The sequence below is a fragment of the Protopterus annectens genome, chromosome 2.part0 (genome assembly GCF_019279795.1).
Source record: "Protopterus annectens isolate FY-2018-M chromosome 2.part0, PAN1.0, whole genome shotgun sequence".
Lineage (NCBI taxonomy): Eukaryota > Metazoa > Chordata > Ceratodontiformes > Protopteridae > Protopterus > Protopterus annectens.
In genome coordinates, this window is record NC_056728.1 from 267701209 (window position 1) to 267727701 (window position 26493).

The 26493-nt window shown below is 40.7% G+C and overlaps 1 protein-coding gene across 9 annotated transcripts in view; it reads left to right on the top strand.

The window, feature by feature from the left end:
* The window catches only part of LOC122793060 (synuclein alpha interacting protein), a 2145219-nt gene that overhangs the window by 1994765 nt on the left and 123961 nt on the right, over positions 1-26493 (top strand). For 7 of the 9 annotated variants that reach the window (XM_044060745.1, XM_044060746.1, XM_044060744.1 and 4 more), the window contains one exon: positions 23717-23787. The exons of 1 other annotated variant lie outside the window; for it this stretch is intronic. In XM_044060745.1, the coding sequence (XP_043916680.1) occupies positions 23717-23787 (71 nt within the window). Of the gene's footprint in view, positions 1-23716; positions 23788-24216; positions 24265-26493 lie in introns of those variants that run through there. One more of the 9 variants, XM_044060748.1, reaches the window with a different exon arrangement.

The window sequence follows — 26493 nt, forward strand, 5'->3', positions numbered from 1 at the left end:
GTTCACCAAAGTAATGGCAGAAGTAGCAGCTCACCTGATGCTTCAGAGGATTCAGGTCTACCCTTACCTGGACGATTGGCTCCTTACTGCTCCCACCAAGTGTCTACTTTGTCAGACCAGAGATTATTTCCTAAAGCTTGCACTCCACTTAGGGATTACAATCAACACAGCCAAATCTTTTCTGAATCCTGTCCAGGTAATAGAATACATAGGGGCATGGATAGACATCCTACAGACAAAAATCTTCCTGATCACGGAGAGAATTTGAAGCCTAAGGATACATGTTGCCTTCATCTACCATTCTCACCTTCCCTCAGCAGAATTGGTTTTGAGGGTCCTAGGTTCTATGGCAGTGACCATAATGCTTCTTTCATGTGCTTGATTACATATGCGAGTACGGTCCCTGTTGGACCTTCTGTTGTCACATCCAATACACCTCAGCTGAGTCTGCAGGTCATCTCTTCTTTGGTGGATGCATTCTTTGGAAATTCTGGAGGGACAGCCTTTTGTTCCAGCTCCTATCCAAGCCACAGTGACCACGGATGCCTCCAACTTGGGTGGGGCATTTTTCAGGAAGGACAGTCCAAGACATGTGGTCCCCTATCGAGACCAGTTTGCATATAAACGTTCTGGAGATGAGGGTAGTCCTTTTAGCATTGCAGGCCCTTCATGCTTTTTTACCTCTGGGAACCATTGCAATCCAATCAGACAACATGTCAGTGGTCTGGTATATCAACAAACAGGGAGGGACCAAATCTTACCCCCTTTGATGCAAGGCTATGAGAGGTTGGGAATGGGTGATCTCCAGTGGTCGTTTTCTGATAGCAACGCACATTCTGGGATGGTCCAGCATTCTAGTAGACAAAGTCAGACTATTTTGATGCCTTACGAGTGGTCTCTGAATCCTTCAGTAGTGGAGCAGATTTTTCTAGAGTGGGGTCTGCCTTGCATCTCTTTCCAGTAGGAAGTGCATTGAGTTCTTTGCTCTGAACCCCCAGCTGTGGGAGTCCCCCAGAGATGCTCTAGTCCATGCTTGGCCTCCCGGTCTTCTGTTTGCTTATCCTCCTTTACCCCTTACTCTGAGGTTTCTACAGAAAGCTTGCCGACTGGGGAGCAAAGTGATCCTCATTGCCCCGTTTTGGCCTCACCAAGTATGGCTTCCCTTCCTTTGCTCTCATCTTTTAGCTCCATCTTGGATCTTGGATCCCATTCAGGATCTCATTTCACACCCCTCGAGGGTCCCTCATCCAAGTCTGGACAGTTTGAAGCTCCCAGCTTGGCTGCTCCAGTTCCCTGAATTGCTAGGACTCCTGGATTGTCTTCGATAGTCAGGTCTGTTCTGGTGGCAGCTCATAAGTTGTCCACCAGGAAGGTTTATCGTAGCAAATGGAAACGTTTTTCCTTTTGGGCTTCTCAAAGCAGTTTAGATCCTTTCATGGCTCCCATTCCAGATATTCTGGATTTGCTGGCAAATATTTTTCAGCAAGGGTCTAGATCTTCTACAATCAAGGTTCAACTAGCTGCCATTTCTCATTGTCATGTGGGCGAGAATTCTGCTTCCCTAGCCTCTTCCAGATTGTTTAAAGCCTTTATTAAAGATATCTTCCTCTTACGTCCTCCAGTCAAAGATCCTATTCCTCCATGGGACCTTACTATGGTTCTTCAAGCATTGGTCGCTCTGCCATTTTAACCTGCAGCAACTACAGATCTTAAGTTTTTGTCTTGGAAAACAGCGTTTCTAGTGGCTTTCACCTCCGCCAGTTGGGTTTCAGAACTACAAGCGTTGTCTGTCATGGTTCCATACATGATTTTCCATAAGGGCAGGGTTTACCTTTGCACCAATCCTTTCTTTCTCCCAAATGTAGCATCACAGGTTAACATCAATCAAACCATCAATTTACCTGTTTCTTCCCAAATTTTACTAACAAAATGGAATACATGCTACACTTGTTGGATGTTCATAAACAGTTACGATTCTATTTACACAGGACTAGAACCTTTTGCAAATCTAACAAATTGTTTGTGTCCTTTTCTAAATCTTTTTTAGGTAAACCTATCTCCAAGGTTACCATTGCTAGGTGGATCTCCTTGTGTATCTTTCAGATCTACAAGGATAAAGATTTGTCTCCTCCTGGTCAGGTGAAAGGTCACTCAACTAGGTCCATGGCTATTTCTTCAACTTTTTGGTCGAGAGTCTCATTGGATAATATTTGTTCTGCGGCTACTTGGCCCTCATCTCATACCTTTATTTCTCACTATAAATTGGATTTGATTTCTCAAAGGAGAGCATCCTTTGGTTCCGCAGTGCTCTGGAATATCCTTCCATAAGGGCCACCCAGGTATTTAGTAGCTGGGGAATCTGTCCCACAGGTTGAAGATCAAATGAAGTAAACTACTTCAGATAAAGAAGTTATGTACTCACCATAATGTTCCATCTGAGTAGTTCTACTTCATTTGTCTTCAACCGTCCCTCCCTCCTTCCCCCTGGCCTTACCATATGGACAGCCTTTTTGGCTGATTTTAGGTGTGTAAGGTGTTTTTTGAGGTCGGGTTCTCAGTGTAAGTTGCAGCAAACTCGATCTGGGGGTTGTGACGTAGAGGTGGTGTATTATGGGTAAGGGGAGGAGCTTGGAGCTCAGAGCAGATGCTAGTGAAATTGCCAGCTCGGATCTCATACGGATCTGGTACCCACAGGTTGAAGGCAAATGAAGTAGAACTACTCAGATGGAACATTATGGTGAGTACATAACTTCTTTTTTTCTTTCATTTAAGTGTGGACCACAAACACCTTCTTCTGGTGTGCACTGTTAACATTTCTCTGGCTAGGAAGGTACATTCATTTGCTGTGCCACTCATTTCTTTTCTACTGCTCATACATTTTGAATCTGTCCTAATCTTCATTATTAAGAAGTTCCTACATTCAGTATCTAAGTGGAATTAGAATTTTCTACTGTCACCAGATCACAATGAGGAAGCCATGCCAGAACTTTATCTGCAGCCTGGGAGCAGATAATTTTTAATGCACTGCCATACATGCCAGTGCTTCAATCCAGCTATTCACAGGAGAAGAAGGGAAAATGATGACCCCTGCCTCATTTCTGGTGCCCAGGCAGAAACTGGTAATAAGATTATGTGTGATTCTAGGCTGGTACGAGTAGTTAAAGTTGTCAGAAGCCAGGCATGTGTCATACCCTCCTCCTTATAATTTTGCCTGTGTTATAGCATTCCTTTCCCTGCAAGTATCACATTCTTTCTCAGCTAGCATGGGGTCAATTTCATAACTGTCTTTAACAAAATGTAAGAGGAGTGTGAAAAGTACTTCCAATCTCACTTTCCTTGAACCACCACAAGAATGTAATCCAGCAAGTCTGTATCACTTGAAGTGGGCCCTAGAGTCTTCCAGCGCTGGTTTGTTGGTTGCACTTAGAACATGATAATCTTCCTTCCAGGATCCCTCACCCCTTGAACAGTAGCTGATAGCCAGGATGTTGTAGACTCCCAATGATTGGTTTGCAGTACTTGGGCTCAAAAGATCAGGCTAGAGGTTAGACATACATCATTAGTTTGATATTTGCTGGTAGCTGTCCTCATAGGGAAAAGTCTTAGCCTTAGAGTCTAGTGCTAGGCCTTCCAAAAGCCTTTCAAAACCAAACACAGACCACTGTACTCAACTGGCACATGCTTGGTACCTCACATGCCATATTATGGTGCTATTTATTTTATTTTTGTTAACTTGGTAAAAGAATTAACCCAAGGACTGTTTTCAGTCATGATTCATGCCATTTAAGCAAATGCAATGAATAAAACAGACATCATAATGTAGGCATAAAAGTACAGCAAACATAAGAATGTAAACATCACTAACAGGCATCAGAATGTGAACATTGTTACAGATATATAAAAGACACCTAATGGCAGAATGTAGGCATTACTTATGCAAGTAACAATGTACAATACAGCAAATCTGATGTCTCCTCCATCCATCTTCAACCTATAGTTCTTTGGATATGAATGGATCCAACACTGGCTCTCAGACTTTGGACCCAATGCTCATGCTCTTCCCTTTACCTATAATTTCCTCTGCCACTAGAATACCCCAGGTCTCATTTGCTGCTCGAATGCTATAGACACAGATCTTCAGGGCTCAGTTCTTTGACCAGATGTGTGGTATTTTTGAAAAGTTCTCAGTAGTTTTCCTACTAGTATATCTTCTTCTTCTTTCTTACCTCCTTCAAGGCTATTTTCTGCCATCCTCCTAGATATTTAAAAAATAGAAATAGTGGTATACTATTCCCCTCTTTCTGTTTTTTTTAGTATTTTGTGATTGTTTTATATTGGTGTTAAAGTGATTTTCCCGTAGTGTTGGTTGGTGTTGCTGTGTTAACATTGGATTTGCAGGATGACAACATAAGGCTTTGGGTTTCAAACAGTATCTCTCCTGTGGATACAAGATCCCTTGTTAAGATATACACTTCTAAGTATGTGCACATTGAAGAAGATTGTTCCACTTGTTCTGCTTTTGTCGTCAGTGTTGTTAGTGATCAAAGCTAACTTTGAAGGGGCTTCTCCCTCCCTCCCTCGGGGAAGAAGGTAACCCCACTCAGTCATCTTCTTCCCTTTCCAACAAGAAATCTTCAGATTGGGCATGGGGGAGAAGTCTAAAGAAAAAACGATGGATAAGGAGCATGAGAAAAGTGCAGACAACATAGGGAAAATAGTCTAGGAAATGTTGACCTGATTCAACAGGGCTTTCTAGCCCAGCTCTAAATGTATTGAAGTCTTTGGATCCATCTTCTGCTTCAAAGCGTATTAGGGTTGATCTCCAACACCTCCTTTTCCAGACCCAGGTTCTCCCCAGAAAGTTCTGAGGACCCAGATCCATTTGGGGTCCTACCTTCAATGACCACTGTCAGTAGTTCAGGAGCTGTTTCCCCTCTCCTATGATTGTGAATCCTTCTGTGATCCATCCATTGGATCTGGTGACTAAGGATCCGAGTGTGCACCTAAGATTGCCTGTGCTGGATCTGAAAGACTGTGTTTCTTTAACTCTGACAATTTCTCTGACTCTTTTAACTCCAACTGTTTTGAACATGACAGGTTCTGGAGTTGAAGAGGCAGTGCCAGCACTGGAGGGCTGGGATCAACCATGAAACTTTTGGATCTGTCCTTTCTACTTTGTGCTTTGAGTCTCAAAAGTTTGGCTCTGGCATTGGCTTCAGAGATGAGCCTTTATTGGGATCCTCAGAAAGTACAGGGACTGCATTGGTACTAGTTTCAGCTTCAGCCTCTGAAACCTTCGAGACAGTCCTGTCTCAGACCAGACTGCCGGCATCTTTCCCTCACTTGAAGCCATGCTTGTTTTCCTGCTGACGTCTTCGAGTTATATGCCTTTTCTTCCTACCTCTTTGGGACATCCATCCCTCTAGAAGCCTTGAGATAGTCCAAGTTGTGGAGTCTCCATCTGCTTCAAGGTCTTCCACTGAACATCCCATTGGGGAAGTACACCAAAAGCATGTGTTGAAAAGGAGGCACTTAGACACCCCTCAGAAGTCTTTCACTGAGAATACTGATTTTGATGAGGGGCAGGAAGGGTTCCACAGAGCCTCCCCTTGAAGATATCTGCAGTGATGGGATGTTAAGAGTTGTTAAGACAGAAGGAGGGAATGGTCCACTGATGCCCCCTCCAAAGAGGAATCAGTATTCCTTGAGGCTTGTTAGGCAAGCCTGTTTACTTCCTGGGTGGTTCCTCACATGGATGAACTGTTGGATTTGGTTTTAAGGCGGGTTTGGAATGTACAGGGTGTGGTTTAACCAATTCCACATAAGCCTGATAAAATTTTAGTCTCTCTGAAGGACAGGCCCTTCTGGAGCAAAGGTCCGGCTGTGTATTCCATGGTGGAAGCAGTTGCCATCAAGAAAGAGCTAACAGAGGATAGCTCTTATCTCCATCCACTTAGCTGGGAGTCCATGGCATTGGATAGATTGGGAAAGTGAGTATATGCTACAGCTACTTTCACTCTAAGAGCACTGAAGTACCTGGCTCATGTAACACATTTTCAGGGGAACTTGACAAAGGATTTCTCCAAGTCTCTCTAAGGGTCATTGTTTGTGGAAGCATGAAACTCAGAGGATATGCAGCCAGCTGCCATCCAATCCCTTTCTGTGCACCTTATTTCCAGTGGAGCTGATGGCACATCAAGAACAGTGGACATTGGCATAGCTGTCTGCTGGCATACCTGGATACATCTCTGCAACTTCATGGAACACTATAAAATGTCCTTCATTAATTTTCCCTATGATGAGTTCACACTTTTTGGACCTAAGGTGAATGAGACATGATCTAGAAGGGAGCAAAATGGCAAGACCTCATCTGCCTTTGGAATATGCTTTTCTCACCTCCAACAGACCTATTCTAGGAGCCCGAATAGGGTCAAGAAGCTGTTATTCCACAAGTATATTTTCTCCCAGTACTACTAGCAATAGACTCTTCAGAAGGTGGGGATGTGGGTAATCACAATGGACATTGCCCTCATGGCAGAGGTGGTCCACAAAAATCAAGGGTTTCATGGTTCTTCTCTGACAGGACCTTCCAGTGCTCCTGAAGGGTTGCCTGACTACTGCACCCATGAGGCAGTCGGGAAGCATCTGTCTCTGTACCTGTTAGCCTAGATAGCCAACAACCATGACACCTGGGCACTGAATATCATAATTAGAGGCTACGTAATTCCATTCCTTCTTTTTTCTCCCCTTCAGAATGACTTCACAATGTTCCACCCCTCTAAAGGAAGGCTGCAGCACAAGAGATAAAATGCTACTAGACAAGTAGGTCATCCAAGATGTCCCACCAGATCAGCAAGGATCTGGTGTCTAGTCAAGATTCATTTGGTACCAAAGAAGAAGGCTGGGAACTTCAGATTCATCTTGGACCTTAGACACTTAAATTAGTATGTAAAACAGAGAGTGTTCTGGATGGTCATGGTTTAGTTCATCCTACCATTGTTAAGGAAAGATGACAAGATGTACACAATAGACCTTTAGGATGCATACTACCACATCAAGACAGACAGGCACTCCATAAGGTTCCTCCACCTTCAGCTGGGAGCCACTCATGTCTAGTTCAGAGCACTACCCTTTGGTTTTACCACAGCCCTCCAGGTGTTTACCAAGTGCATGGCAGGTTTGCAACTCACCTTAGACTGCAAAGGTTCTGTGTGTTTCCATATGTGGACAACTGGTTTGTGACTGCTTCCTCCAGGAATCTTTTACTTCAAGTTAGGAACTCCTTGATCCAGTGTTGCTGCAATCTGGGAATCTCAATCAACATGGCAAAATTGAAGTTAGCTCCTGTGAAAACAATAGAGTTCATTGGAACCCACCTGGATACCACCTTGCTGATAGACAGATTGCCAGAATTGGGAATCCTTACCCTTTGACAACAAGCATTAACAGTCAAAAACCCATGGCGAGGTGCATATTACAGCTCTTAAGGTCAATGGCAGCTGTTGTTACCCTAGTCCCCAGGTCAGTTTTTACATGAGGGTTTTGAAGTGGACTCTGGCTGTTTAGTGGTCAATGCACTTTCAACAGATGCACTTTACCATTTGCCTCACCAGAGTTTGCAGATGCCATGTTCAGTGGTAGTTAGATCCTCCCTCCAGTCTCACAAGGTTGTCATTATGTTCTGCTGTGCCCACCAGGCTACAGTGACCATGGATGGCAGTTGGGATGGGGAGGTATTTTATGGGAAAGACAATCCAAGGCACCTGGTCCCTCACAGAGGCCAGTCTTCATATCAACATCCTGGACATGAAAGCAGTTGCCATGGTGTTTTAAGCTTTTCAGGACTCCCTCCTGAGAGGTGTGATCTCAATCTGAACAGAAAATATGTTGGTGATTTTGTACATCAATAAGCATGGGGCATCATGTTCTTACCCACTGTGTTGGTAAGCAGTTAAGGTTTCACAGTGGGCAATGTTTTCCCATCTTGTTCTGTTAGCAATTCACATCCTAGTGAAATCAAATGTATTAGTGGACAATGTATATGTACCTGCACTGAGACACACTTTGTTGGCTTTGAGAATGACACAGTAGGAACAAAAATGGAAATAAAATCCAGGTTTATTCACTAATGAAAAATCTAAGTGTAAGTAACAAGTAGGTAAGCGCTTTCACTATTTATACTAGCTTCATCAGACCACAGTAAAATCAAGTTTCAGACAATGATTAATACAGTAATGACATCACTCTAAAAATTCAAAGTCTCCAATTATATCCCATGCATAAATTGTAACATAGCAACCATAATTAGTTAAAACACTTCTTAAAAAGCACAGTTACATGTATGCATGGGCCTCTTTTGTCCACAGTTGGTCACTGGGCTTTTGTATGTTTATCCTCCCACCCCTCTCAAAACAAAGTTTTTATGGAAAGCAATGTGGAGCAAGGTGAATGTAATCCTCATTACCTCCTTTTTGGCCAGGACGGGTATGGTTCCCTTATGTTCGGCCTCATTTGATTCACTCACTTTGGGTTCTGAATCCTATTTCATACCTTCTTTTTCACCCATTCAGGACACTACCTTGGTACTGTGATATGCATATCTGGTTATAGTCCTCAGTACTGCAATATGCAAATACAGTTGTAGTCCTCAATACTGTGATATGCATATCTGGTTATAGTCCCTGAACTGCATGGTCACTCCAATTTTAATAATGGGCAGGCAGTCTAGGCTTTCATCTCAAGGTGTGCAAATCTTCACAGAAATCCTCTACTAGGCAAGTGTATAAAAATAAATGGAAGAGATTTTCTATATGGGTGTCAAGCAGGGACATAGATAATTTTTCAGCCCTACTCCCTGATATTTAGATTTTTGTAGCTCATCTTTTTCATGATGGGGCGACCTACTCCAGCATTAAGGTTCAAATGGCTGCCATTTCATATTTTCTCATGGAGAAGAACAGACTTTATTTGCTTCCTTGAAATTATCCAGATCTTTTCTAGGGGTTACTTTTCTCCTTCATTCCGCCTTAAGAGCTCATGTTCCATCTTGGGAGATTGCTATTCTCCTTCAGGCCTTGACAAGACCCTCTTTTGAGCCTGTTGCTACTGACAACTTGAAATACCTTTCTTGGAAGACTTTTTCTGGTGGCTATTACTTTTACTTAAAGAATTTCAGAAGTCCATGCCCTTTACTGCAAACTGCCTTACTTGATTTCTCATAAAGACGGCATCACTTCGGACTAACCCTATTTTTCTTCCCAAGATTGTTTTGGAGTTGATCTTGAATCAAACCATTAACCTCCTTCTTTTTTTTCACACTTTTCCAGTAAAGGGGGATACATTTTACATCTAATGAATGGCCATTAACAACTCAGGTTCTTCTTGCACCATACCAAAGCTATTAAGAAGACAGGCCAACTTTTTTGTCCTTTTCTTTAGTCAGATTGGGAGATGAGCATCAAAAGTGACTCTCTCCAGATGACTGCCTGAATGCATTTCATATTTAAATAAGGCAAAATGTGTAACGTTGCCTGTAATCCAAAAGCCCACTCTACCATGCCAGCTGCTACTTCTACAGCATATTTTTTCAAGGGTACCCATTGATGATTTCTGAGCAGCAGCTACTTGGTCCAATGGGCATACATTTATATCCCACTACAGCATGGATTTACTTTCTAGGTTTTGGGCTTTCTTTGATCCAGCCATCTTCCAGAATATCCTTCCATGAGACCTCCCAAAGTTTTCAGTATCTGGGGACTCTGTCCCATCAGTTGAGGATGATAGAAGAGACAACATCAGATGTGAAAGTTATGCACTTACCATAAGGTTAGATGCATGCTGTCCATTTCCATCCTCCTCAGCTTTTCTTTCTTGCCTTTGTCTCCCTACCAAACTAATATTTTCTCCTTTGGCTCCAGCTTGACCACACAGTATCTACTCAGAGCCTTGTCATATTACAGCTGTGGTCTGTATTACAGATGTATGGGAGATGTATGTATATATATATATATATATATATATATATATATATATATATATATATATATATATATATATATATTTGTGTGTGTCTGTATGTGTGTTCTTTTTTTCTGTAGCAAGCAGGTAAACTCAATCTAGTGGAGGAGGGAGGGTGTTATAGGTAAGGGGAGGAGCATAAGCCTTCGATCTAAAGTTTGAGGGCTGCTGATGTTATATCTATTCAGATTCAAAGATCCATTAGTCGACGAGGACAGAAGAGGATAACACAGATCTAGCATTATTGTAAGTACATAGATTTCATTCTGTGTGATATGCATGTAGAGTATATTGACACTGGTACTAAGGGAGTGACCATATGTGGGTATTAGCTAAGTCTAATGTGGTAAGAGGAATGGTGGTGTGGCCAAGTACAGAGATAAGAATGGGGAGGGGGTCTCCCTCACTTTCTTGTGAAGGACTCTTGGGACTCAAAGGTCCTTGTCTCTGAGACAGGCAAAAACTACAAACCCCCCAGAGACCTCTCTAGAATGACGCCTCATTTGAAGGGACCATCAAGTTAATATAGCCTGCTGTGGAATGGTCTGTTATTGTTTTACCTATGGTCAGGAACTCCATAACTGGTATTTGTATAAGAAAGATTGAAGAGCCCTGAGTAGTCTTTCTTGTGGAGTATGCCAGAAAAGATGCTATTTGTGCTGCCTGGATACATGTAAATTCTTATCCCACTGCTGTTAAGAGATCTGAGGTCCACCTGTAAGCCCTCAAAAGAGAGCTGATGCCCTCTATATGCTCTCAAAAGAACATCTTGACATCCTGAAGAAACATCCTTTGACAGACTCTTATGTGATGTCTTAATTCCAACATATATCCTAGAGATCCTGTCATCTTTTTGACCTTAGTTCATGATAAGGAATCCAGACTTTGAACAAGTTTGTCAAGAGAGTATTCCTCTCCATCCAGTTGATCCTTCTGGTAGTTTCTACTGGATTCCTTCCAGGAGCCGTATATGTCTCTTTCCTCATATGACCTCGAGAAATGCATGGAGTACTCAAGGTTTGGTCTGGCCTAGGCAGTAAAGAGTCAAAGCATTACCTCTTTCCATACCTCTCAGCTGTACAGATTTTCGTAGACTGTCCAGATTTTTTCCTCATATTTTTGGTCAATTTTTCATAAAATTGTGGTGTTCTGGCAACATATTGTCAAGTCATTAAAGACTGAAGTCAGAAAATAATGACAAACATTTGAGTTTTAGACTTCATGCCCTTCAGAAAATTCATGGTAATATAAAATATGTTATTCTATCAACTTGTAAATTTGTAAGAGCAATATTTAAAAATTGTCCCTGTTCTTGAGCCTTTGCCACCCCCCCCCCCCATTATTTATGGCTTCGTCCAGATTTCTTGCTGTAAGAGGTTGAGAGGTATGTCTGTTTCATTATAGCATCTTCTCTCTTAAGAAGGCACCACAACATTCTGTTTGCTGCTGCTGCTGCCCTGTCAGTCTGCACGTGGTGGTCCAGTCATGGTGTAATCCTCTTCCTGCTCCTTTGCAATCAGTTTTATTCTACTAGCTGGTACTTCACACTAGGCTTGTTGTGCCCTAAGAGCAGTACTTTGCATTTGTTTGCTTTGAATTCCAAATGTTGGATTTTGCCCAGCAGTTTAGCCATTTCAGGTCCTTTCCTTGATTATTCCTCCATCACCCACCAGTTCAGCTGTCTTTGTAGCATCAGCAATGAGGATCTTACACACAGCTGTTACCATATTAGTACAGAAGACAATGTTTGAGATATGTCAGGAACAAATACACTGAAGAGTACTGGACCCAGGAAAATACCTGTGATATTGCCAGTACTCAATTCCTAATTCTCTGCATTGTCCCATTTACTGCAATCATTTTTGTGTCCTACTTCTACCATACAGTCATGCAGCTTTCCATTTCCTCAGTTGCAGTCCTACCTCCAGCCTCTCCATTTGCCCTATTGGCCTCCTATGTAAGATAAAGTCAAAGGCCTTGCTGAAGTACAGGTGAACCTAGGCAGAAATCTATATTAGGTTTGAGTGACACTTCTGGCCACGAAACTGTGTTTTTTGTTGTTGTCCTGGAGATTGATGTCCTTTAGAAATGTAGTCAATCTTCCCCTCAGGATTCTTCCATCCTGCTGGTGTTAAGCTAATATGGTTTTAGTTCGCTAAATTTTTCTTGACCCCCCCCCCCCCCATACAAGAGTACCACATTTGCTGTCTTCCAGTCATTTGGCACTTATATAATAGCATGTAATCTGTTGAAGACCTCCATCAGAGGGTCTGTCAACATACTGGCCTAGTTCTGAGGATTCTGGGAGGTAGCCCATCTGGTACTTGTGTTTAATGCTTCCAAAAGGCAGATGTTTCCATATTTACCTCATTCATTTGTGCCCTGATATTTGGGCACTATTCTCCACCATTTTGCCCTGCTTCCCTTCTGGTATGACATCCTCCCCTTGCTTTTTTGTATGAAGACTAAAGTATAGATGTATTCAGTACCTTTGCTTTTCCCAGTTTTCTCTGATCTCTCTCCATTCCATATCCAGCCATCTAGTTCTGGAACCTAAAAAGCATTTGCTTTCCTTCTTGAGCCTTTCTGCTAACTTCCTTTTGGGCTTTGCATTTACTGATCTCTCTACCTTTGTTGCCTTTTTGCTAGTCAGATTGTACCATGCCTCCTCCTTCTCCCTTCTTATTTTGCTGCTTTTTTCTCCCTAACTACAAGAAATTCTGAGGTAGCCACAATGGCCTTCTTTTCTTTTTCACTTTTTGCCTCTTTATTATAACCTTCTCTATAGCTGGGAATATTCCATCACTGACCAGTTCACATAGCTTCCTTACTCTTTCAGTTTGCTTTGTCTTCTAACTCATCCTTGACCATCTTCCCAAGAACAGCATTATTCACTCTTCAAAATACCAAACCATAGTCTTTGTCTTCTTTTTCTTGCTCTTGCTCCCTATTCTGAGCAACAAAGTCATATGTTCAGTGTGTTGGCTACCATTGCCTTGACCTGACTATCATTGGCACACTCTGCCTTACTCAGGACCACATCCAAAATTCTGTTATTTCTGAGATGGTTCTGTACCAGTTGTATGAACCTTTCTTAGCCAAAGTCCTCAATCTGCTTTTGTTTCCCATTAGCCTCTGAGCTTGGAATCTTCCAGTCTTCTCCTGTCAGACTCAAATCCCTTGTAAGTACTTCCAGTTTGCTCCTGTCAGATTTAAATCCTTCATGAGTATTACACTCACCTTCCTACCCCACTCCATTATTCTACCCCCAAGTTTCTCATTATTTTCCCTCAGACACATCTAGTTTGTAAAATTTTGTATGGACTTTCATCAGGGGATCTTGCCCTGTTGAAGTATGACACTTGGAGAGTGTTCAGTGAATGTCATTGATTACTTTTGATAGATCAGTGTCTGGAGTGTGCATAGAAGATTCCCATTGTTTTCAAAGGAAAAAAAAGGCAAAATCAAAAATAAGATAAATCCACAGTTTAGACAATATACATTAACCTTGGTCCTCTGTTTTACTTAAGATAAATCCATTCATCTTAACTCTCAGTAGTATGTTCTTCATACCTACATAATGCTTCTTTATCCTAATATGTAATGTCCCTATATTCTGCCTATAATGTATACTGTCCACTTCTTGGAAGTATTAGTAGAGGCAATGCTTTCCACTTAGCCAAGCTTTATCATTTTAAGTCCATTAATGCTGAAATTACTTTCATCCATGTACTCCCACAAGGCATTTCTTCCAAAATCAAACAGTACATTTCTGGGGATAAATTCACCTGCACTCCTTAATTCCTTCTGTGGATTTTTCCACCATCTTGCACTATAAAATTTCCACCAATAATGGGATAAGGTGTCAGGTCGATCTCCACAGTACCAACAACTAGATGTTATATTTGAGTTCATCACTGATGAATATGTGTATTGAGATGTGTATTCCTTACAGATTTTTTTTTTCTATTTGCATTAAGCTATGTACAGAAGTATTTTAATTCTGAACACTCCCAAAACTGGATTGCCATTGCCAGTCATATCAGTGCTGAGATTTATTTTCCATTTTGGTGAAGTTAAAACTGTACATGCATCATGTTTGTGATATTTTATTATAGAATAAAGCTAGCATTTTCTTCTTTGTCAGTAATCAATCTGTTTTATCAAAATAAAATCTATCCAGTTGAAACAGCTCTATTATGTACTCACCCAGTAACATTCTTGTTTAGATGATTACACAGATTGTTTCAGCCCATTACAGAGGCTTCTTATCCACAAGGCAGAAACATGCATGTCCACAGCTAGCGGGGTTTGGTTTTATTGGCCTGACTTTGTCCATAAATAGACTTAAAAGAAAAAGTCATGGACATTCAGAATTGCCATTTAGCTGAAACACCTAATGTCCTTAAAGGGTAATAGGTTCATAGGTTCATAGGTTGATACTAGGCTATCTGCCCTAGGGCATTTATAAGCCTAGCCAGAGTGTGTTTGGCTTTCACCACCCTTTTAGATTAGTTGACTGTGCCTCTGTATAGTAGGTCACAGAAGGTAGCCTTTTAAGGTTAGTTTACTGTACCTCTGTCAAGCAGGGACACAGAAGAGATCCCAGGGGTAAACCTATGATCTCCCATCCATTCGTCAAGATTTCTCTTGAAGAGGGTCAGTGAGGGGCTCTGCCTAACATGGATTGGGATTTTGTTCCAGAGAGAGGGGAGCCTCTGGGATATGAATCTGTCCCTCCAGCATGTCCTCTTTATTTCTGTGCTGAGGTTCAAGTCCCTGGAGCGTGTAGCTCTAAGGGATTTGGATTTCCTGAGGTGAAGCATGTCCATTAATTCTGGGTTGGACTTGGCCTCATACGTCAGACACTGATCACCTCTGAGTAGGCGGTACACAACTGAGTAGAGCTGGAGTTTCTTTAGCTGAACTGCATAGGGCATCTGTTTGAGCCCCTTGATCCTCTTGGTGAGATACTTTTGGGGTCTTTCCAGTTGCTGCAGGTGTCGGTTAAGGTACATCCCAAATGGGGCATTGTATTCAATTGTGGGCCTGATAAGTGATGAGTAGAGGGGCACAATGACCTCTCTTGATCTAGATGTGAACCCTTTCGTGATAAGGTGGGCTATATAGAAGGTCTTTCTAACCACTTTGGCAATGTGATTGTCAAAGGAGAGATTGCTATCTACTTGGGTCCCCAAGTCCCTAATTACTTCTTCCATACTTAATGGATTACCACCTATGTGGTAATTTGTGGGCACTTTGTTTTTCCCAAAGGGGATGACTATGCACTTTTTGGCATTTAGCTTTAGGTCATGGCTCTGGCACCAGTTATCTGTCTCTGTGCGACCCTTTTGGAGGATGCTTGTGTCAGCCAGAGAGAAGATTACGACACCCAGTTTGCAGTCATCTGCAAACTTGGTCAGCCATATTCCACCTGTGTTAGCCTGTACCTCGGAGAAATATATACCGAACAAGAGAGGTCCCAGGACTGAGCCTTGTGGGACACCACTTGTAACTGGTTTAGAGTCTGACATGGCACCTGCTATTCTGACCATGTGGGTTCTATCCCTGAGCCAGTTTGCAACCCATCTTGTGACATAGGGGTTGATATTTAAGCTGGTGAGCTTATTTATGATGCCCGAGTGGGGTATTGTGTTGAAGGCTTTTGCGAGGAACAGGTAGGCTGTGTGGACTACCTACCCTTCATCTATGGCTTTGGTAACTGTTTCAAAGAAGTTGACTGTGTTCAAGAGGCAAGATCTGCCCTTAACAAAACCGAATTGGGTAGGATCCAGTGTCTGGAGGTTCCCAATGTCTTTGTTTATGATTTCCATGATGATACACTCCATAGCTTTGCAGACCAGGCTAGTCAGGCTTATAGGGTGATAGTTTCCAGGGTCTGTTGTGGCACCACCTTTGTGGAGTGGGACCACTGTTGCTGTACGCCATTCCTTGGGTAAATATCCTGTAGTAAGGCTGAGATTGAACAGTGACTTTATATGAGGGTTTAGGTCTTCTTGGAGCTCGTGTAAGACACAGCTCGGGACACCGTCTGGTCCCATTGATGCCGTGTTTTTTGCTTTGGAGAGGGAGCTCTCACCTGTGCATCTGTGATCTCGGGAAGGCTACACTCTGTTGGGATAGATGTTTACTCTTTTGGGGGGGAAAGGGGGGGAGTTTGCACTGAATCTTTCTGCCAGGATGTTGGCAATGTCTGTGGGTTCAGTGTATTTTTTGTCATTTTGCACCAACTCAGAGCATATCTGGGAGTTGCCTCCCAGGTTTCTGACACAACTAAAGAAGGCCTTGTGATTATCTTTAGTGTCTTGTGCAATTTTTCTTTTGAAGCTGGCCTTAGATGATTTTATGAGGGATCATAGTTTCTTGCTAGTACTGATCAGAGACGCCTTCCCTTTATGGGATTTTACTCTGTCATGTAGTAGCTTTCTCCTTCTGTTGTATAGCTTATTTATGGCCGGGGTCCACCAGACAGGTCTCCTGCCTTTGGAGGAGTGAGTCTTGGTTTTATTTGGGATAGCATGCTCCATGCATTCCTATAGGTGTCCATAGAATGCTTTTGTAAAGGATTCTGCATTTTGGGCCATATTTTCCACTGGCCCGGGGGCTTTGAAGGATTCCACCTTGGTTTTGAGAAGTGTGAAGTTTGCTTTTGAGAAGTTCTTCACCATGGTTTCCTTGGCTAGGGGTGGGGATGGAATATGGATGTCCAGTGAGATTTGTTTATGGTCTGATCTTACCAATGAGGGTATACCTCTGTTGTGGAACATAGAGACCCCATGTTGGTGATGACCAGATCCAAAATGTTTTCCCCTCTTGTGGGAGTGGTGACCAGTTGTTCCATAGCATTTGAGTTTATAAATTCTAGGAACCGTTGGGCGAGGGTGCTTGGGCTTGAGTAGTTTTCCCAATCAATGTTTGGGTAGTTGAAGTCACCCAATATAATGGTGTTTGGAGAGACCTTCATATTCTCCAGTGTTCTCAGGAAAGCTGAGTGAGGTTCCTGTGTTTGGGAGGGTGGTCTGTAGCAGGCTACAAACTGAAAACCAGTTTTGCCCACTGTTAGTTGCACATGGATGGTCTCTGATGCTTCGTGCAGTGCCACTAACCTGGAGGTGTGGGTATCTTTGATAAATATGGATACTCACCCTCCTTTTGTGGTTCGGTCCAAGTTTTGGGGCCGGAACGCATGGTATGAAGTATAACCTGTTAGTGCTGGGGTGCTCTCGGGAGCCTTGAACCAGGTTTCTGTTACTGCACAGATATCAATATTCTCCATACTGAGGAGAGTCTCGAGTGCATGCATCTTGAGGTTTAGACTTCTGGTGTTGAGCAGCATTACCCTTAGTTTTTTTTTCTTTGTGTTGTCTGTGGAGGTGGGTTTGTCTTTTGAGCCTTACCTAAAAAAGGCACTATGGGGGAGGCAAGAGCCTTTGCCAGTATTCAAAAACCCAGGGGTGACAGGTGCAAGCCATCCCTAGCGAAGCAACGTGGCCTGTCGAGCATGTCATCCCAGGCTGACAGACACTGGATCCCCTTTGAATGACACCAATACTTTAGCCAATTGTTAAAATTGATAATTTTGTCTTTATACTGTGGCATCATTCTTGGTGAAGGTAAGATGCTACTGAAGGTCAGGGTCATAATGGGCTGGGCTACATGATCAAAGAGCTCCTCTACGTCTTTTTTCATGTAGTCCAGGGAGGTACATCTCAGGTCATTCACACCAGCATGGACAATGATGGAGTCATATTTGTACTTGCTTTGGAGTGACCTGTCCCATGTCACCTCTAATACAAGAGGTTTAAGGAATCACACAGTGGAAAGTCCACCTTTGCTAGATTTTTCTTTTTGTTTTTTAACCAATTGTTTTTTCTGTGTGACCTTTTTACTCATTGTTTTAGTTCAAGAGGGTAGACCAGTAGGCTATGCATCTAGAAAACTTACCCAAACTGAAATGCAATATGCTCAGATTGAGAAAGAACTTTTGGCAATAGTGTTTGCATGTTCCAAGTTTCATGATTTTATCTATGGTTGAGATATTCAGATTGAAAGTGATCATCAATCTCTGGTTACTATTTTAAAGAAGCCGATTCATTCAGCTCCAGCACGATTGCAAAGAATGATGCTTAAATTGCAGAAATACAACTTCAAAATGGTCTGTACAAAAGTCGAACTTCTTTATCTGGCACTTTATCCAGATCACCCAGAAGTACAACGGAACAGCTTGATGCAGAAAATTTTGACTTTGATGCCACAGAAGTGCATCATTTTTCTGCCACAAGACTTGATGAGCTAAGGGTCATACAAAGACTTATCCAATTTTTCAAAAGTTCAACCACTACATTAATGTTGGATGGCCGTCAAAGCAATCTAGTGTAACACCAGAAGTACAAACCTACTTTCCTTACAGAGATGAGATGTTGATGGAAGATGGCATTATTTTCAAAGGTCCTAAAATTGTTGTTCCTGCTTACTTACAACATGAATATATCCAGATTTTGCATCGTGGTCACCCAGGTTCCAAAGCTACCAAAAGAAGGGTGAGAGGACTAGCATTTTGGACTTCTCTAGCAAAAGACATTGATAGAGTATTTTCTTCTTGTTCAGTATGCAACAGTACTAAACTGCATTTGCAAAAAGAATCACTTCAGCTAAGTCAAATTCCTGAACTACCTTGGTCAGCAGTAGACACTGACATATCCAAATGGAATGGAGGGTTGGGAGGGTGGCTTAATGGCTAAGGTGTTTGCCTTACAAACACAAGGTGCAGGGTTTGAATCTCACAAGGGATAATTGGCTAGGCTTAAAATGGCTTGCAAAGGCAGTTAGCTTAGTACTAAACTATGAACTATGAACCTATGAACAATCAACATTACTTAGTACTGGCAGACTCTTATTCGAACTGGTTTGCGATCGAATTACTACCTAACCTAACTTCCACTACTGTTATTACCAAGCTGAAACATCATTTCTCTGTCCATGGAAGTCCACAAAGGCTTATCTCTGACAATGGTACCAAATTTACCAGTCAGTTGTTTCAGAAATTTGCAAGAGAGTACATGTTACTAGTAGTCCAAAATACCTGCAGTCAAATGGACTAGCTGAACAGTACAGAGTGCAAAGCAATTACTTGAGAAGTCAAAGAATGATAATACCGATGTCTTTTTGAATTTACTCAATCTCAGAAACACACCGTGTGATCATATACTTGGCTCACCTGCTCAGAGACTTCCATTTAGGCAAAACAGTGCAGCATTGCCTATCAGTCCCAGTTTATTGAGGCCTAAGCTAAAAACAACAAAGCAGTCAAATCCCAATTATTTAGAAGGTGTTCTTTCCAGAAGTCCAGCTATGAAAAATCGAGCAGATTTCTTCATTCATTGAAAGAAGGAGAGAGAGTGAGGATACAAATGGCGAAAGGTTTCTAGCAGATTGGTCAAGTAACAAATATATGTGAAGAGCCGAGATCCTATCTTGTGAAATGTGAGGGTGTGAGTACAGGAGAAATCGCAGACATCTACTTCCTGTATTGGAACAATTATCACAGCATTGTACCTGTGATACAAACTCTAAATCTCAGTGATTCAGACAATGTTCCTGTTTCAGAATGTGTCTTGATTCCCACTACCATTTCTGATAATGTTCATAACGGGTCTGTATTAAATAAGCGAATGCTTAAATAAGCGAACACTTATTCATCGACCCTAGTTCAGCGAATGCTGAAAATGCCGAACACTTGGACCAGCGATTTTTTTTCCCAGGGAAAAAAAATTGCTGTTCCGCAAAAAAAAAAAAAAAAAAAAAAAAAAAACTTAAAAACTTAAAACAGTATTTAATGTGGGGGCCTTCACCCCCCACATCCCCTGAGCCCACTCCCCTACTTAAATATACCAACTCCGAGATTGCACCATAGTGGAGGAAATGGCAAATTCCCGAAACTGGACCAGCGATTTCTTTTCCCTGATAAAAACATTCGCTGCTCCAGGTGTTCAAGTTTTTCAGCGTTCACTGAAATAGGGTCAATGAATCAGCATTCATTTTTTTAAGCGTTCGTTGATTCAATATAGACCCGTTCATAACGTTTCTAAGGTTGAACATTCAGCAGAGACAATCCCAGTTGCTAACTCCAATTCCAATTTATATGTCACACGTTTTGGTCATATTTACAGACCCAGTGTGAGATACACAACACGATGGAAAATTACTCTGTACCTATAGCATGTCAGTCAGTATTGTCAATGTCATTTTTCAAAGGGGGAGGATGTAGCATAACATGTGTGTTGCACCCTTAAGAAGCATTTCTAACACCTGAACGTGCATATAAATAGCAGGCACATGCTAGCTTCAGTGCCTTTTTGTGAGTACAGCCAGGCTGTGAACATCTATGTATGAGACAGTTTGTATATATGTTTGTGTTTGTATATAATAAAGCTGCTTGAACAGAACCCACAATGTTCGTCTACTTCATCCTGACTATACAAGCGACTGTCTTTAAAGTCAGATGTAACAGATATGTACTCACCATATCAGCTGGAGTACAAAAAGCACTTCAGCAGTTGTTGTTTATCCCCCCCCACACACACACACACACACGCACACACCGTCCCTCTGTACTTTGCAACTGCTTCTTTCAATAGCTGTGGACTGGCCTCTGGTGAATTGCGATATTTAATTATTTGCTTTTTTATACTTTTGTATATTGTGTTTTAGTTTTCAGATTTTGAATTTGTATTAGTTCAGTAACTGAGATGAAACTGATTGCCACAGGGGCTAAACCTGTCTTCCCACCCTTCAAATTCCCAAAGAATAAGGCACCACGTCTGGAAAAACAAATTAATTTGTTATAAAGCGCTTTTCGTCTACACCAAATAGTCGAACTTCATCAGATACAAGTACTTCATTCACAAGAAACAGTTTAAATAACCGCCTTCGTAAGTCACATGACATCCCAGCTAAAAATTTAAAGTGCTAGTCACATCTATTTAAGGAATAACAGCATAAATGACCATGTTAATATTTCTAAAATCGACAATTACACTAGTTAAAATAAAAATATGTTAAACTTCTGTCCAACAATTTAATAGAACAGTAAGTATGAGTATAAAACTTCAAAATGTAAAAGTATATTTAGGGGAAACATCCCCAATACTATCTCATTAGATTTTTCAATTTCAAAATACACATTAGGGAACACTTATCCCTGGGTGGTTGTAGGCATTTAATCAAATTTGCCAAATAGGTTCTAGTCTTTCGAGTTCTAACTGGATGGCGCCTCCCCTAGGATTCTGTGCCACCTGATCTATAATCGAAATTTAAATGTGTGTTCAGGATTCATAAAGAGATGCTTTGCCAAAGCATTTTCCATTTTTTGTCTACTGTTACTATATACATGTTCATAGACGCTATCCTTAAGCCTTCTTTCTGTTTTACCTATGTAGAATGATTCACAAAACTGACACTTGGCTAAATAAACCACCATCATAGAGTTACAGTAGTTTCATTCTACAGGTTATCTTATTATTGTTCACTATTGTTGTGAGGCCCACGTCCATGTACCTACAGTAATGGCAATTCCCGCATTGCTTCATTCCATAACCTGTAGACAGTAGGACAGAACTAGCAATTATTGGGCTATACAGTGACTACACCTTCCAAAATGTGTACATTTTGATTATCATTCTATAAAAAGTAAACAAACTGGATTATATTTCCACAGACTATAATGAGAGGGTAAGAAAACTCTGATAGACTTAAGTGCAAAACAATCCCCAGCGACTGAAGTGGCAGAATCCTCCCCTGATTATCACAAAACTTGTTCTAAAAAGTGTATTTATAAACTTAGAGTTTTCCTTTGAAAACTGCTGACTCTTTGTTGTGTACTGTGGCTTCAGTCTCATTCCATGTAATACTTCTTGCAGAACAACTAAAGACAAATATCAGCATTAGGCCTGCTTTTGAGGCTGTCATACACCATGCATAATTTAGTGACTGGTAAGGCAGAAGGTAACTGCAAATCAGATCACTAACATTCATTTAAGAATCATTACAAAGAAAGCTAATTAAAGCCATGCGTGCTCGCGCGTGTGTGTGTGTGTGTGTGTGTGTGTGTGTGTGTATATATATAGATAGATAGATATATGTGTGTGTGTGTGTGTGTGTGTGTGTGTGTGTGTGTGTGTTTGTGTATATATATATATATATATATATATATATATATATATATATATATATATATATATATATATATATATGTATATGTATATCCATCCTCGACCCCTTTTCCCATTTTTGCACATGGGGTCGGGGTGTCTCTTTAACAGTGACAGTCATCTAGAACCAAGAATTACACTGCCGGTGGCTTTCCCTGCTGCAGTAATTCATCCGTACCACACACTCGCAAGCGCATGTGCTCACACACACACACCTAGGGCCAATTTAGAGTGTCTATTCCACCTGCTACATGACTATATATATATATATATATATATATATGTATATATATATAGATTAGAGTAAAGTGGATCTATACAGTTTTGTGTGGGACAGGCTTCAGATTTTAGCTAAAATTACAAAAAGCTGTGCAGAGAATGGGTTTAGCACACTGTTGCATTAAATAATTAATAGACTGTTCAGCTGTTAGCATGCATACTTTCACATGTAAAGTAGTGTAACTTGTGTGTATGAGACATGCAGGATTGCTACAGGAACTGAAACATTGTTGCTCGCTTTAAATGTTATTTTGTTTTGTTTGCATACTTAAGAAAGAACTAGAAATCCACAAGTAGCAGGTAGGATCCACACAAAAAAGAGATTATTCCAAGACGAGCATACAATAAAAGTAAGCGCTTTTGTCTTGTCTCAGTGGACAAGACTTCCTCAGACTAATGACAAAAAACGTTAAACAGCCATGTTTAACTAAAATATAAATAATTAATTAATTAATCAGATGACAACTCATTACATGAAAATTAAAAGGTGCAGCATGCCCCTACCATAAATATATTACCCACCAAGACTAAGATGTATTAAACCACTAGAGTTTATTGCAAAACATTCAATATTCATCAAAATTCATCATGAACATGAAACACTGTTACAAAATTGCCCATAACTAAGAATATGTGTGCAATATTCTTAGTTATGGGCAATTTTGTAACAGTGTTTCATGTTCATGATGAATTTTGATGAATATTGAATGCTTTGCAATGAACTCTAGTGGTTTAATACATCTTAGTCTTGGTGGGTAATATATTTATGGTAGGGACATGCTGCACCTTTTAATTTTCATGTAATGAGTTGTCATGTCATTAATTAATTATGTATTTTTTTTTTTTAGTTAAATATGGCTGTTTTAACGTTTTTTGTCATTAGTCTGAGGAAGTCTTGTCCACTGTAGACAAGACAAAAGCGCTTACTTTTTTGTATGCTTGTTTTGGAATAAATCTGTTTTTTGTGTGGATCCTACCTGCTACTTGTGGATTTCTAGTGGTTTGCAGAATTTTTCCCTTTTTTCAAGTTTGTTACTTAAGAAGGAAGCAACACAAATCATCTGCATGTTTGATTTCTTTTCTGCTTGCCAGTGTGCATGATCTTGCTTGAAACCAATTGTATGCAGAGTCTGGCTGGCAGTGCTTTATTTACAGATAACCATTTTATCTAAACGCTACACTTCTTTTAGGAATCTTGCACTCGCAGTATCACCCACATCTCTAGCTTGCTGAATGAAGAACAAGAGCACAGCATTGCATGGTATGTTGCAACTCTGCATTTTCAGATTTATTTGACTAATGATACATCATTCTTATTTTTGTGTATGCACATTTCATAAAAAGCTTGTGAGTTTGCTAGCAGTTCTGCATTTTCCTTTTTCTTGTTTTTTTTTCCTCCAATGAGGTTTGACTGCAGTAAACTTTTGATGTGTTTGCCCTTTTATGGCTTATTTTTGTGTCTGCCTTTGTAGACTTATAAAAAAACTGTCATTGTCTGCCAGATGCTTGCAGTCTTGTGTGGTGTAATTATGTTGTTTGCTACTGCTTTCTAGTGGTGAGTTTTTTGATATTTTTTATGTTAATAATTCTTTAAACAAAACCACTTGAAGTATAACAGTCCCTGCTGAGCACTGTTTTTTTTTATGATTACCATGCTTGTCACTCAACAACTGCCTATTTTTTCATATAGCATTCCTATCGAGTGTCTACAAAACAGAAAAAAATGAAAATGTAAGAAAATATACGTACCTCTGTTTTTTAGTTGCTTAGCTGTAACTAGCATGTCATTGTTAACAGAAGAAACATAGCTGTGTCTGCTAAGTATGTTTATGGTTGCAGCGAAGATTTCAAGGGTGTGCCTATCCTAGCTGATTGCACTTCTCAGATTCAGACACTTGGCAGTGTACACCAGTGAACACCTGCTATGCTTCTAACATTATTTTTGGATTATTCTCTGGGTTTGTTTGCAGGAACCAGGTCCTTTAATATAGGTTTACTTCAAAGGACTGAAATTTTACAACATTGAACCTCTGATCATCAAAGACAAGATGATCAAAGTTGTGAAATGTCGAACATAAAAAAAAAACTAACAGGTGAAAACATCTTCTTTCATGTTTTTCCTGCAACTTAAATATACCAACTCTGAGATTCCACTGCAGTGAAGAGAACGGCAAATTTCCCATTCCGCACTGTACGACGATCTCCATTCACAATGTTCGATATTTCACGACTTCGATCATCTGATCTTCACTGATAAGAGGTTCGATGTGAAATTTCGATGCTTTGAAGTAGACCCCTTTAGTATACATAAAGATGTCCGTAAGCCACTACATGGCTTTAAACATTAATGCTTACTGTCTGCATCCCCTGAAGTGTCCTTGCCTTGCATATTACGCATTCATTCCTTAGTGCTAGAAATAACTTACTGTTGAATGATATCTCTATAGCAAGCACACAGTCATATTACCTTACAGCTTTGCATACCAGAATTGCTGTGTTAACTATCTTCTTAATTTTTCTCAACATTTCCACTATTGACGTAGAGCATTGTTACTGGGTGTCCAGATCTTTACTGTCAGGGGACCAGAGTTGTATTTCATAGGTTTATTTATAATAAGAATCTGTTTCTTATGAAACTAATCCAGTCTTTCCTTTTAGTGCCCATTAGTTTATACCCACCCCATCTAAACAACGTAGATACCTTGGAAGTTCAAATGTAGTCCATTGCAACATTAAACAGACCCATCAGCATTTAACTCTGCAACTGTGCAAATTATCCACTGTTGTCTGTTGTATGATTACTTCTCTGCATCTCACTTTGTTCCCATATCTGTTTTCCAAATGGGAATTGAACAGTATGGGGGCTGTCAAGCAGGAGGTGTTCTGGTACGTGTCTTCACATATTTTATTTTCATCAATTTTGTGTGTGTGTGTGTGTGTATGTATGTGTGTGTGTGTGTGTGTGTGTGTGTGTGTGTGTGTGTGTGTGTGTGTGTGTGTGTGTGTGTGTGTGTGTGTGTGTGTGTGTGTGTGTCTGTGTGTGTGTGTGTGTGTGTGTGTGTGTGTGTGTGTGTGTGTGTGTGTAGGAGAAGATGTGGATTATGTTTCTTGAGCAGTAATAGAAGCTAAGACTGAAATGTGTTCTTTTTGTCATTGTGGAAATGCACCTTGCAGGCAAGAGCTAACAGTACTTTTTTGCATTTTTATGGAACTGAATCTTGCAACAGATATATTAAAAAATGTGGCAGAATGTTAAAGATATCAAGTATGTGATAACTTTGTACACACATATGCACACTCAAACCTATGGCCAATTTAGAGTGTCCAGTCCACCTACTGCATGTCTTTGGAGTGTGGGAGGAAATTGGAGCACTCAGGAAAAAACACAGAAACACATTGAGGATGCACAGAGCTCTCCATCAGCACTGATTGTTAAGAATCCTGTGCTGTGTAGTTAGTTATACAGTCTGTCACATGAAAAATGGGAACTCTCCCAATGTTCTTTTTTTCTCTCCACACCATGCCATATTTAAGACAAAACATATTTTAAAAACAATCCATTTGTTAGAGTCCCTAGTTTTAGTGATTTAGTTTAGGTAGATGACACTTTCTTATTTAAATTTTCTGGAACATTTGTGTCAAAAATCTAGCATACATTTTTGAGAGTTTTGTTTGTGTCTTTCGGCTTTTCCCAGTTAGGGGTCACCACAGCAGAACTCCAGTCCGCTAATGATTGGTAGTGGATTTTTACGTACTGGGTTACCAGCCCTGATGCACAACTTCAACAAAGGCACGCCCCATTCACATATACCTCCACACAGAAGATGCTCTAGTTGAGAATCGAACGGAGCAACATCTTGCTATGAAGCGACAACGCTACCGCAGCACCACCACCATAGCACATTTTTGAAAGTGCTTGTGTAAATTCTACTTATGAAAGGAAGACTTAGAGATTTTTACAGAAGGT